General features: G+C 49.2%; 1 protein-coding gene and 1 long non-coding RNA gene across 12 annotated transcripts in view; one reads left to right on the forward strand and one right to left on the reverse strand.

Annotated features, from left to right (window-relative positions):
• Positions 1-208: 208 nt before the first annotated feature.
• Positions 209-3,284, reverse strand: LOC309345678. The gene is made up of 2 exons (XR_014158344.1): positions 2,253-3,284; positions 209-485 (listed from the first exon to the last, which is right to left on the reverse strand). It is a non-coding gene; the product is annotated as an uncharacterized lncRNA (long non-coding RNA).
• Positions 3,285-3,650: 366 nt separating this feature from the next.
• LOC309344426 (uncharacterized protein) overlaps positions 3,651-13,795 on the forward strand; it is a 67,186-nt gene continuing 57,041 nt past the window's right edge. For 4 of the 11 annotated variants that reach the window (XR_014157720.1, XR_014157721.1, XR_014157722.1 and 1 more), the window contains exons 1-2: positions 12,807-13,438; positions 13,653-13,726. Coding sequence is in view for 1 of the 11 variants with exons in the window: in XM_081866783.1 (XP_081722909.1) it covers positions 4,448-4,582; positions 13,653-13,726 (209 nt within the window). In the remaining 10 variants the exon portion in view is untranslated. Of the gene's footprint in view, positions 4,036-4,291; positions 4,656-12,799; positions 13,439-13,652; positions 13,727-13,795 lie in introns of those variants that run through there. The other 7 variants (XR_014157718.1, XR_014157719.1, XR_014157715.1 and 4 more) reach the window with 6 other exon arrangements.

Consider the following 13,795-nt stretch of genomic DNA (forward strand, 5'->3'; position numbering starts at 1 on the left):
CAGTGCAGTTCTCCAGTCAAGCAATGGGTACAAAATGCATATATTAGGGTAAAGTGTGTAAAGCATAAAAAGGCACATGTATTAGTGAAAATAACGGACGAAATGCATTCACTCCTCCGGACGTCCAAGCACGACATGCATCTGAAAATGCATGCACATAGTAAACAGCAGAGTTTAGCAGAAGCTAAGACTGAGGACGCATGGCACCTGAGTTTAGTGATTTATTTACAGGAACAAAATAAAGAACAGAGCAATCATGGCGTGTCTCTTCTCCTCCTGAGAGAGAACAACAAAAACAGAAAGTACAAAGAACAAAGAGCAGAAGTGACACACAGTTTCTTCTGTTCTCATGCTTCCAAAGAATGGAATGCAAAACACAGAGCATGTGATCTAGTAGTCTCACACACACACACCCAGCAACGGGAGAGAATGAAACTGCTGACAACTTGGAGGGTCTGCCATCGTGACTAATAGCCCTCCATAGCCTCCTCCATGAACTTTTCTGATCTCTTTTAGAGCCATCCTGGTTGTTGGCCATCACTGCTTCCTGAGGCAGAGAGTTCCACAGGTTAACTACGCACTGCCCAAAGAAGAATGTTCTCCATCCCGTCTCGTCTAACATACAGCTTCATTCGATGTCCGTGTGTTCTAGTGTCACAAAATGGGGAGAAAGACTTTTCTCTATTCACTTTCTCCATATTTTGCGTGATTCTGCAAAGATCTGTCATGTTGCCACCTCCTTGCTGTTTCTCTCAAATAAGAAAGTCCCAAACGCTGCAAACTTCCCATCCTTTTGTTCATTCTGCTTGATGTAACGTCTGGAGAGCAGCCGGTTGTAAAAGGCTACAGTAGGGACCAGTTCAGACCAGGGCTTGCCTCCCACTCCCCTAAAAAGCTCAACTACTCATTCCACACCCTTACTGAGCATCCGCTAAGGAGGACTTGCAGATTTTATTTTATTTTATTTTATTGTAAAGGGGCATTTAAATGGCGCTCTCCTTGCTGCTGTCTCTGCAGCCTTCCACTGTCAGCTTGCTCCTCCCACTGTTGGTTTTGGAGTTTTTGGTTGCTACTGGGAATCACAAATGGGGGCAACTCTGCTGCCGCTGTTGCTTTCTCAGCTTCCCAGAAGAGGCATCTGGGTGGCTACTGTGAAGTCACAAAGATGAGCTTAGCAGCAGCCTGAAGATGCCAAAGGGTGAGACAGAGCAGTCCTGGAGCCCAAAGTCCATAGGCCAGTCCTTGGCCAGGCTCTGGCTCCACAAAGGGATGCGGAATACTGTGCAATTCTCTTGTTTCTCTGGCAACCAGATGCCTGCCTTGAACTGATTCTAAGATCAGTTGGCAGCACAGACTCCTTCAGTTAACTGTCTTTGGTTCACCAGAAAGCCAGCAGGGAGGACTTCTGCCTCCCCTCAGAGGCGGACCTTGGTCTTTCCCATTTCAGCGGCACCCTGTGCAAATCCATTGATTTTCTAGTTTCTAGTGAGGCTTCTCCTGGGACTTTTTTCACTGGAACTCATTTCCAGATCCTCTCAGAGAACCAGGGAGGTGTTCATGGTGAGTTCTGGCACCCTTCTTCCTAGAAAAATAGCACTGGATGTCTCAGTTTTCATCAGAGAAATGTTGGAGGGTAAGTGAATGCAACCAAACACTGGGGAGGGCTTATCATTGAGCATACCTGGTGGTAGTGAAGGTTGCATTGAAGGCATGCTTTGCTGCCTCAATTGAGTCTCCATTGATTTTCTAGTTCCATTTCAATCAGGGTTTAGGCCCAGTGTTGGCAAAGAAACTGCTTTCGTCACCTTTCCTAACAACTCCCTGCATTCTTAACAAACCACTATTCCCAGTATTCTTTGGGGGAAGCCATGACAGTTGAAAGCGGTCTGAGCAATGACATTGATACTTGATACAGGCCATTTTCATTTTGTGTTTGTTTGGATCCAGGTAGCTGGGATTAAAGTAATCTGGTCTTCTTCAACCTGGTGCCCTCCAGATGTTGTCAGACAACAAATCCCAGCAGCCAGAATGCCCAACGTTCTGGGGTAATGATGGCAGCCTACTGAATCAGGCCAGTGGCCCATCTACTCCAACGTCCTGTTTTCACAGTGGCCAAGCACATGCCCTAATGGGAAGCCCACAAGCAGGATCCCAGCACAATAGCTCTCCCCCTTCCTATGGTCTTCAAAAGCATTGTGGCCTCCAACTATGGAGGAACAACATAGTCATTCTGGGTAGTAGCCCTCCATAGCCTCCTCCATGAACTTTTCTGATCCCTTTTCAAAGCCATCCAAGCTGTTGGCCATCACTGCCTCCTGTAGGAGAGAGTTTCACTGTTTACCATTGCACTGTCCAAAGAAGAACGTTCTTTTCTCCCTCGTGTATCTTCCAAAATTCAGCTTTTGGTGTCACAAAAATGGGAGAAAGACTTTTCTCTGTGCACTTTCTCTATGCTGGGCATCATTTTGCAAAGGTCTGTCCTGTTGCCTCTTTCTCGCTTTTTCCTGCAACTAAAATGCTGCAACCTTCCCATCCCTTTCTTCATTCTGCTTGGCTTAACATCTGGAGAGCAGCAGGATGAAGAAGTTGACAGCAGGGATTTGTTAAGACAAGGGCTTGTCCCCCACTCCCCTAAAAAGCTCAGTTCCTCATTCCTCACCATTACTGAGCATCCCTGAGGACGGGCAGGAGGTTTTATTTATTGTAAAAGGGCATTTAGACCACGATCTCCCTGCTGCTTGTTCCCATGTCCCTCCCTTTCATACTCCCCCACTCCAATTGTTGGTTTCTGAGCCTGTGGCTCAATCTCCCTTCAAGGGGTGACAAGGGCCTGGGAGACAGAGCAGTCCTGGAGCCCAGAGTCCATTGGCCAGTCCTTGGCCAGGCTCTGGCTCCACAGAGGGATGTGGAATCCTGTGGAATTCTCTTGTTTCCCTGGCAACCAGATGCCTGCTTTGAACTGATTCTAAGATCAGTTGGCAGAACAGACTCCTTCAGTTAACTGTCTTTGGTTCACCTGAAAGCCAGCAGGGAGGACTTCTGCCTCCCCTCAGAGGCGGACCTTGGTCTTTCCCATTTCAGCGGCACCCTGTGCAAGCAAGGCCAACATTCAACAGTGTCCCCCCATCTCTCGTCCTCCATTGTGCTCAATTGACTACGATGCCCTGCGATATCCCCTGGGCTCAGCACCCGGTGTGGAGGCACTGGGCACACTGCCCAAAATCTGCCTCAGCTCCCCAGTTGCACAATGTAGGGCTGTTTCAGTGGATTCCACAGAAGGTAAAGTCAGGTAAAGTCAGTTTATCAGTATCCTTCTTAAATTGTGGTACCAAGAATTGAACTGCCATCCCAGGTCGACCTGGGAAGGCAAAACCCAATACTTAAAACACACAAACACGCACAAACAACAACAACACACACACACACGTTAGCTCATTTTCCAGACCCTGCTGGGATTGGCACTTTGGCCTTTTCCTGACATTCCCCTCCTTTCTGCCCTCTTTGTGCAAAACTGCCTCTTAAATTCTCAGAAATACGTTTCTGGGCGTCCTGACTGTTCCCTTCCACCAGTGCATGTTCAAGAAGAACCACAGTAAGTCCACTTCCTTTGCTCAACCAGAGTCCACCCAGACTAGAGTCCACCCATTGACTATGTTGCCCTGTGGCATCCCCTAGGCTCAGCACCCAGTGTGGAGGAACTGGGCACACTGCCCCAAATCTGCCTTAGCTCCCCAGTTGCAGAATGTGGGGCTGTTTTGGTTGAGCACTTCCACTTCCTTTTGCTCACCCAGAGTCCACCCAGACTAGATCCCTGTTCTGTAGCTGGCATAGGCCGCTGCTTCCACATGGGTGGGTTGGGAGCAGGAGGCGAGATTCCCTCCCAAACCGCCCAGAGGGACAATTGGAGCAGAGCACCAGAATAACCCTTGGCAGTTGGGTCAAGCCCTAGGTGGCTCCGCTAGACCTGTGGCCTGTTGTCCCAGGAGCTCACAAGCAGCATGACAGGAGTCTCAGTGCAGCGCTTCCCAGGAACAGGTCTGGTCCAGAGACATCTCCTGCTTTGGGGGCGTTTATGTGAGGGAGAATGGAGGGGCTTGGACTGAAGCACAAGGAGGGTTCTTAAAGGACAACCCACAGAAAGGGATTCCCTCCTCTGTGGATGGCCTTCTTGCTCCTAGGGTCATCAGCTGCAGCAGAAACATCCTTTGGCTCCTGCCAGCACTAACTGCCTCCCATGCTCAGGCATCTCACACAAATATGCCACATTTACATACTTCAGAGTCTAGGGTGCGGAAACCAATTGGGAGATGAATTGAATGCATCTGGGAGAAATATCCAGCTCAATGCATACACTATTTTCCTGGGATGGTTCCGGTTTAACAGAAGCCACCCCAGTTTCTCATTTGATACCAGAATGTCCTGCTTCTTCAGATAAATTTTGGAGGGAATGTTGATAGGGCCCTATTATCATCAGAGAAATGTTGGAGGGAGTGGAGTGGGACTTCTCCTGGGACTTTTTTCTGGCCGGACCTCATCGGATCTCGTTTCCAGACCCTCTCAGAGAACGAGAGAGGTATTTGTGGTGAGTTCTGGCATCTTTTTTCCTAGAAGAATAGCACTGGGTGTCTCTGTTTTCATCAGAGAAATGTTGGAGGGTAAGTGAATGCAACCAAACACTGGGGAGGGCTTATCATTGAGCATACCTGGTGGTAGTGAAGGTTGCATTGAAGGCATGCTTTGCTGCCTCAATTGAGTCTCCATTGATTTTCTAGTTCCATTTCAATCAGGGTTTAGGCCCAGTGTTGGCAAAGAAACTGCTTTCGTCACCTTTCCTAACAACTCCCTGCATTCTTAACAAACCACCATTCCCAGTATTCTTTGGGGGAAGCCATGACAGTTGAAAGCGGTCTGAGCAATGACATTGATACTTGATACAGGCCATTTTCATTTTGTGTTTGTTTGGATCCAGGTAGCTGGGATTAAAGTAATCTGGTCTTCTTCAACCTGGTGCCCTCCAGATGTTGTCAGACAACAAATCCCAGCAGCCAGAATGCCCAACGTTCTGGGGTAATGATGGCAGCCCACTGAATCAGGCCAGTGGCCCATCTACTCCAACGTCCTGTTTTCACAGTGGCCAAGCACATGCCCTAATGGGAAGCCCACAAGCAGGATCCCAGCACAATAGCTCTCCCCCTTCCTATGGTCTTCAAAAGCATTGTGGCCTCCAACTATGGAGGAACAACATAGTCATTCTGGGTAGTAGCCCTCCATAGCCTCCTCCATGAACTTTTCTGATCCCTTTTCAAAGCCATCCAAGCTGTTGGCCATCACTGCATCCTGTAGGAGAGAGTTTCACTGTTTACCATTGCACTGTCCAAAGAAGAACGTTCTTTTCTCCCTCGTGTATCTTCCAAAATTCAGCTTTTGGTGTCACAAAAATGGGAGAAAGACTTTTCTCTGTGCACTTTCTCTATGCTGGGCATCATTTTGCAAAGGTCTGTCCTGTTGCCTCTTTCTCGCTTTTTCCTGCAACTAAAACGCTGCAACCTTCCCATCCCTTTCTTCATTCTGCTTGGCTTAACATCTGGAGAGCAGCAGGATGAAGAAGTTGACAGCAGGGATTTGTTAAGACAAGGGCTTGTCCCCCACTCCCCTAAAAAGCTCAGTTCCTCATTCCTCACCATTACTGAGCATCCCTGAGGACGGGCAGGAGGTTTTATTTATTGTAAAAGGGCATTTAGACCACGATCTCCCTGCTGCTTGTTCCCATGTCCCTCCCTTTCATACTCCCCCACTCCAATTGTTGGTTTCTGAGCCTGTGGCTCAATCTCCCTTCAAGGGGTGACAAGGGCCTGGGAGACAGAGCAGTCCTGGAGCCCAGAGTCCATTGGCCAGTCCTTGGCCAGGCTCTGGCTCCACAGAGGGATGTGGAATCCTGTGGAATTCTCTTGTTTCCCTGGCAACCAGATGCCTGCTTTGAACTGATTCTAAGATCAGTTGGCAGCACAGACTCCTTCAGTTAACTGTCTTTGGTTCACCTGAAAGCCAGCAGGGAGGACTTCTGCCTCCCCTCAGAGGCGGACCTTGGTCTTTCCCATTTCAGCGGCACCCTGTGCAAGCAAGGCCAACATTCAACAGTGTGCCCCATCTCTTGGCCTCCATTGTGCTCAGTTCACTACGATGCCCTGTGGCATCTCCTAGGCTCAGTGCCCAATGTGGAGGAACTGGGCACACTGCCCAAAATCCACCTCGGCTACCCGGTTGCACAATGTGGGGCTGTTTTGGTGGGTTCTACCGATAGTAAAACCAGGTAAATTCAGTTTATCAGTATCCTACTTAAATTGTGGTACCAAGAATTGAACAGCCCTCCCAGGTAGACCTGAGAAGGTAGAACCCAATACTTAAAACACACACACACACGTTAGCTCATTTTCCAGACTTTGCTGAGATTGGCACTTTTGCCCTTTTCCTGACATTCCCCTCCTTTCTGCCCTCTTTGTGCAGAACTGCCACTCACCTGCGGTTCCTGGGCGTCCTGACTGTTCTCTTCCACCAGTTCACGTTCAAGAAGAATCACAGTAAGTCCACTTCCTTTGCTCAACCACAGTCCACCCAGACCAGGTCCCTGTTCTGTAGCTGGAACAGGCTGCTGCTTCCACATGGGTGTGTTGGGAGCAGGAGGCAAGATTCCCCCCAAGCCCCCAGAGGGACAATTGGAGCAGAACACCACAAGAGCCCTTGGCAGTTGGGTCAAGCCCAAGGTGGCTCAGTTAGACCTGTGGTCTGGTCTCCCAGGAGCTCACAAGCAGCATGACAGAAGTCCCAGTACAGCGCCCTCCCCCCCCGGAAGAGGTCTTGTTCAAAGACATTTGCTGCCTTTGGTTTGTGTGGGTGGGGGGGGGGGGATGAAGGGACTTGGACTGAAGCACAAGGAGGGTTCTTAAAAGACAGCCCACAGAAAGGCATTCCCTCCTCTGTGGATGGCCTGCTTGATCCTGGGGTCATCAGCTGCAGCAGAAACATCATTTGGCTACTGCCAGCACTAACTGCCTCCCATGCTCAGGCATCTCACACAAATATGCCGCATTTACATGCTTCAGAGTCTAGGGTGCGGAAACCAATTGGGAGATGACTTGAATGCATCGGGGAGAAATATCCAGCTCAATGCATACAGTACTTCTATGGGATGGTTCCGGATTCACAGAAGCCATCCTGGTTTCTCATTTGATGCCAGAATGTCCTGCTTCTTCAGAGAAATTTTGGAGGGAATGTTGATAGGGCCCTATTATCATCAGAGAGATGTTAGAAGGAGTGGCGTGAGGCTTCTCCTGGGACTTTTTTCACTGGAACTCATTTCCAGATCCTCTCAGAGAACCAGGGAGGTGTTCATGGTGAGTTCTGGCACCCTTCTTCCTAGAAAAATAGCACTGGATGTCTCAGTTTTCATCAGAGAAATGTTGGAGGGTAAGTGAATGCAACCAAACACTGGGGTGGGCTCATCATTGAGCTTATCTGGTGTTAGTGAAGGCTGCATTGAAGGCATGCTTTGCTGCCTCAATTGAGTCTCCATTGATTTTCTAGTTCCATTTCAATCAGGGTTTAGGCCCAGTGTTGGCAAAGAAACTGCTTTCGTCACCTTTCCTAACAACTCCCTGCATTCTTAACAAACCACCATTCCCAGTATACTTTGGGGGAAGCCATGACAGTTGAAAGCGGTCTGAGCAATGACCTTGTGAATCTTCCAAAATTCAGCTTTTGGTGTCACAAAAATGGGAGAAAGACTTTTCTCTGTGCACTTTCTCCATGCTGGGCATCATTTTGCAAAGGTCTGTCCTGTTGCCTCTTTCTCGCTTTTTCCTGCAACTAAAACGCTGCAACCTTCCCATCCCTTTCTTCATTCTGCTTGGCTTAACATCTGGAGAGCAGCAGGATGAAGAAGTTGACAGCAGGGATTTGTTAAGACAAGGGCCTGTCCCCCACTCCCCTAAAAAGCTCAGTTCCTCATTCCTCACCATTACTGAGCATCCCTGAGGACGGGCAGGACGTTTTATTTATTGTAAAAGGGCATTTAGACCACGATCTCCTTGCTGCTTGTTCCCATGTCCCTCCCTTTCATACTCCCCCACCCCAATTGTTGGTTTCTGAGCCTGTGGCTCAATCTCCCTTCAAGGGGTGACAAGGGCCTGGGAGACAGAGCAGTCCTGGAGCCCAGAGTCCATTGGCCAGTCCTTGGCCAGGCTGTGGCTCCACAGAGGGATGTGGAATCCTGTGGAATTCTCTTGTTTCCCTGGCAACCAGATGCCTGCTTTGAACTGATTCTAAGATCAGTTGGCAGCACAGACTCCTTCAGTTAACTGTCTTTGGTTCACCTGAAAGCCAGCAGGGAGGACTTCTGCCTCCCCTCAGAGGCGGACCTTGGTCTTTCCCATTTCAGCGGCACCCTGTGCAAGCAAGGCCAACATTCAACAGTGTGCCCCATCTCTTGGCCTCCATTGTGCTCAGTTTACTACGATGCCCTGTGGCATCTCCTAGGCTCAGCACCCAATGTGGAGGAACTGGGCACACTGCCCAAAATCCACCTCGGCTACCCGGTTGCACAATGTGGGGCTGTTTTGGTGGGTTCTACCGATAGTAAAACCAGGTAAATTCAGTTTATCAGTATCCTACTTAAATTGTGGTACCAAGAATTGAACAGCCCTCCCAGGTAGACCTGAGAAGGTAGAACCCAATACTTAAAACACACACACACACACACACACACACACACACACACACGTTAGCTCATTTTCCAGACTTTGCTGAGATTGGCACTTTTGCCCTTTTCCTGACATTCCTGAAGAATCACAGTAAGTCCACTTCCTTTGCTCAACCACAGTCCACCCAGACCAGGTCCCTGTTCTGTAGCTGGAACAGGCTGCTGCTTCCACATGGGTGTGTTGGGAGCAGGAGGCAAGATTCCCCCCAAGCCCCCAGAGGGACAATTGGAGCAGAACACCACAAGAGCCCTTGGCAGTTGGGTCAAGCCCAAGGTGGCTCAGTTAGACCTGTGGTCTGGTCTCCCAGGAGCTCACAAGCAGCATGACAGAAGTCCCAGTACAGCGCCCTGCCCCCCCCGGAAGAGGTCTTGTTCAAAGACATTTGCTGCCTTTGGTTTGTGTGGGTGGGGGGGGGGATGAAGGGACTTGGACTGAAGCACAAGGAGGGTTCTTAAAAGACAGCCCACAGAAAGGCATTCCCTCCTCTGTGGATGGCCTGCTTGATCCTGGGGTCATCAGCTGCAGCAGAAACATCATTTGGCTACTGCCAGCACTAACTGCCTCCCATGCTCAGGCATCTCACACAAATATGCCACATTTACATGCTTCAGAGTCTAGGGTGCGGAAACCAATTGGGAGATGACTTGAATGCATCGGGGAGAAATATCCAGCTCAATGCATACAGTACTTCTATGGGATGGTTCCGGATTCACAGAAGCCATCCTGGTTTCTCATTTGATGCCAGAATGTCCTGCTTCTTCAGAGAAATTTTGGAGGGAATGTTGATAGGGCCCTATTATCATCAGAGAGATGTTAGAAGGAGTGGCGTGAGGCTTCTCCTGGGACTTTTTTCACTGGAACTCTATTCCAGATCCTCTCAGAGAACCAGGGAGGTGTTCATGGTGAGTTCTGGCACCCTTCTTCCTAGAAAAATAGCACTGGATGTCTCAGTTTTCATCAGAGAAATGTTGGAGGGTAAGTGAATGCAACCAAACACTGGGGTGGGCTCATCATTGAGCTTATCTGGTGGCAGTGAAGGTTGCATTGAAGGCATGCTTTGCTGCCTCAATTGAGTCTCCATTGATTTTCTAGTTCCATTTCAATCAGGGTTTAGGCCCAGTGTTGGCAAAGAAACTGCTTTCGTCACCTTTCCTAACAACTCCCTGCATTCTTAACAAACCACCATTCCCAGTATACTTTGGGAGAAGCCATGACAGTTGAAAGCGGTCTGAGCAATGACCTTGTGAATCTTCCAAAATTCAGCTTTTGGTGTCACAAAAATGGGAGAAAGACTTTTCTCTGTGCACTTTCTCCATGCTGGGCATCATTTTGCAAAGGTCTGTCCTGTTGCCTCTTTCTCGCTTTTTACTGCAACTAAAACGCTGCAACCTTCCCATCCCTTTCTTCATTCTGCTTGGCTTAACATCTGGAGAGCAGCAGGATGAAGAAGTTGACAGCAGGGATTTGTTAAGACAAGGGCCTGTCCCCCACTCCCCTAAAAAGCTCAGTTCCTCATTCCTCACCATTACTGAGCATCCCTGAGGACGGGCAGGAGGTTTTATTTATTGTAAAAGGGCATTTAGACCACGATCTCCTTGCTGCTTGTTCCCATGTCCCTCCCTTTCATACTCCCCCACCCCAATTGTTGGTTTCTGAGCCTGTGGCTCAATCTCCCTTCAAGGGGTGACAAGGGCCTGGGAGACAGAGCAGTCCTGGAGCCCAGAGTCCATTGGCCAGTCCTTGGCCAGGCTGTGGCTCCACAGAGGGATGTGGAATCCTGTGGAATTCTCTTGTTTCCCTGGCAACCAGATGCCTGCTTTGAACTGATTCTAAGATCAGTTGGCAGCACAGACTCCTTCAGTTAACTGTCTTTGGTTCACCTGAAAGCCAGCAGGGAGGACTTCTGCCTCCCCTCAGAGGCGGACCTTGGTCTTTCCCATTTCAGCGGCACCCTGTGCAAGCAAGGCCAACATTCAACAGTGTGCCCCATCTCTTGGCCTCCATTGTGCTCAGTTTACTACGATGCCCTGTGGCATCTCCTAGGCTCAGCACCCAATGTGGAGGAACTGGGCACACTGCCCAAAATCCACCTCGGCTACCCGGTTGCACAATGTGGGGCTGTTTTGGTGGGTTCTACCGATAGTAAAACCAGGTAAATTCAGTTACAGATAGGTAGCCGTGTTGGTCTGCCATAGTCAAAACAAAAAAATTCCTTCCAGTAGCACCTTAAAGACCAACTAAGTCAGTTCTTGGTATGAGCTTTCGTGTGCATGCACACTTCTTCAGATACTTGGTATTCTTCTTGGTATCTGAAGAATCTGAAGAATTGGTATTCTTCTTGGTATCTGAAGAAGTGTGCATGCACACGAAAGCTCATACCAAGAACTGACTTAGTTGGTCTTTAAGGTGCTACTGGCAGGTAAATTCAGTTTATCAGTATCCTACTTAAATTGTGGTACCAAGAATTGAACAGCCCTCCCAGGTAGACCTGAGAAGGTAGAACCCAATACTTAAAACACACACACACACACACACACACACACACACGTTAGCTCATTTTCCAGACTTTGCTGAGATTGGCACTTTTGCCCTTTTCCTGACATTCCTGAAGAATCACAGTAAGTCCACTTCCTTTGCTCAACCACAGTCCACCCAGACCAGGTCCCTGTTCTGTAGCTGGAACAGGCTGCTGCTTCCACATGGGTGTGTTGGGAGCAGGAGGCAAGATTCCCCCCAAGCCCCCAGAGGGACAATTGGAGCAGAACACCACAAGAGCCCTTGGCAGTTGGGTCAAGCCCAAGGTGGCTCAGTTAGACCTGTGGTCTGGTCTCCCAGGAGCTCACAAGCAGCATGACAGAAGTCCCAGTACAGCGCCCTCCCCCCCCGGAAGAGGTCTTGTTCAAAGACATTTGCTGCCTTTGGTTTGTGTGGGTGGGGGGGGGGGGGATGAAGGGACTTGGACTGAAGCACAAGGAGGGTTCTTAAAAGACAGCCCACAGAAAGGCATTCCCTCCTCTGTGGATGGCCTGCTTGATCCTGGGGTCATCAGCTGCAGCAGAAACATCATTTGGCTACTGCCAGCACTAACTGCCTCCCATGCTCAGGCATCTCACACAAATATGCCACATTTACATGCTTCAGAGTCTAGGGTGCGGAAACCAATTGGGAGATGACTTGAATGCATCGGGGAGAAATATCCAGCTCAATGCATACAGTACTTCTATGGGATGGTTCCGGATTCACAGAAGCCATCCTGGTTTCTCATTTGATGCCAGAATGTCCTGCTTCTTCAGAGAAATTTTGGAGGGAATGTTGATAGGGCCCTATTATCATCAGAGAGATGTTAGAAGGAGTGGTGTGAGGCTTCTCCTGGGACTTTTTTCACTGGAACTCATTTCCAGATCCTCTCAGAGAACCAGGGAGGTGTTCATGGTGAGTTCTGGCACCCTTCTTCCTAGAAAAATAGCACTGGATGTCTCAGTTTTCATCAGAGAAATGTTGGAGGGTAAGTGAATGCAACCAAACACTGGGGTGGGCTCATCATTGAGCTTATCTGGTGGTAGTGAAGGTTGCATTGAAGGCATGCTTTGCTGCCTCAATTGAGTCTCCATTGATTTTCTAGTTCCATTTCAATCAGGGTTTAGGCCCAGTGTTGGCAAAGAAACTGCTTTCGTCACCTTTCCTAACAACTCCCTGCATTTTTAACAAACCACCATTCCCAGTATACTTTGGGGGAAGCCATGACAGTTGAAAGCGGTCTGAGCAATGACCTTGTGTATCTTCCAAAATTCAGCTTTTGGTGTCACAAAAATGGGAGAAAGACTTTTCTCTGTGCACTTTCTCCATGCTGGGCATCATTTTGCAAAGGTCTGTCCTGTTGCCTCTTCCTCGCTTTTTCCTGCAACTAAAATGCTGCAACCTTCCCATCCCTTTCTTCATTCTGCTTGGCTTAACATCTGGAGAGCAGCAGGATGAAGAAGTTGACAGCAGGGATTTGTTAAGACAAGGGCCTGTCCCCCACTCCCCTAAAAAGCTCAGTTCCTCATTCCTCACCATTACTGAGCATCCGTGAGGACGGGCAGGAGGTTTTATTTATTGTAAAAGGGCATTTAAACCACGATCTCCCTGCTGCTTGTTCCCATGTCCCTCCCTTTCATACTCCCCCGCCCCAATTGTTGGTTTCTGAGCCTGTGGCTCAATCTCCCTTCAAGGGGTGACAAGGGCCTGGGAGACAGAGCAGTCCTGGAGCCCAGAGTCCATTGGCCAGTCCTTGGCCAGGCTCTGGCTCCACAGAGGGATGTGGAATCCTGTGGAATTATCTTGTTTCCCTGGCAACCAGATGCTTGCTTTGAACTGATTCTGAGATCAGTTGGCAGCACAGACTCCTTCAGTTAACTGTCTTTGGTTCACCTGAAAGCCAGCAGGGAGGACTTCTGCCTCCCCTCAGAGGCGGACCTTGGTCTTTCCCATTTCAGCGGCACCCTGTGCAAGCAAGGCCAACATTCAACAGTGTGCCCCATCTCTTGGCCTCCATTGTGCTCAGTTTACTACGATGCCCTGTGGCATCTCTTAGGCTCAGCACCCAATGTGGAGGAACTGGGCACACTGCCCAAAATCCACCTCGGCTACCCGGTTGCACAATGTGGGGCTGTTTTGGTGGGTTCTACCGATGGTAAAACCAGGTATATTCAGTTTATCAGTATCCTCCTTAAATTGTGGTACCAAGAATTGAACTGCCCTCCCAGGTAGACCTGAGAAGGCAGAACCCAATACTTAAAACACACACACACACACACACACACACACACACACGTTAGCTCTTTTTCCAGACCTTGCTGAGATTGGTACTTTTGCCCTTTTCCTGACATTCCCCTCTTTTCTGCCCTCTTTGTGCAGAACTGCCTCTCACCTGCGGTTCCTGGGCGTCCTGACTGTTCTCTTCCACCAGTGCATGTTCAAGAAGAATCACAGTAAGTCCACTTCCTTTGCTCAACCACAGTCCACCCAGACTAGATCCCTGTTCTTTAGCTGGAACAGGC

Source organism: Podarcis erhardii (assembly GCF_964252035.2).
Source record: "Podarcis erhardii genome assembly, chromosome: 1".
In the NCBI taxonomy this organism is placed as follows: Eukaryota; Metazoa; Chordata; class Lepidosauria; order Squamata; family Lacertidae; genus Podarcis; species Podarcis erhardii.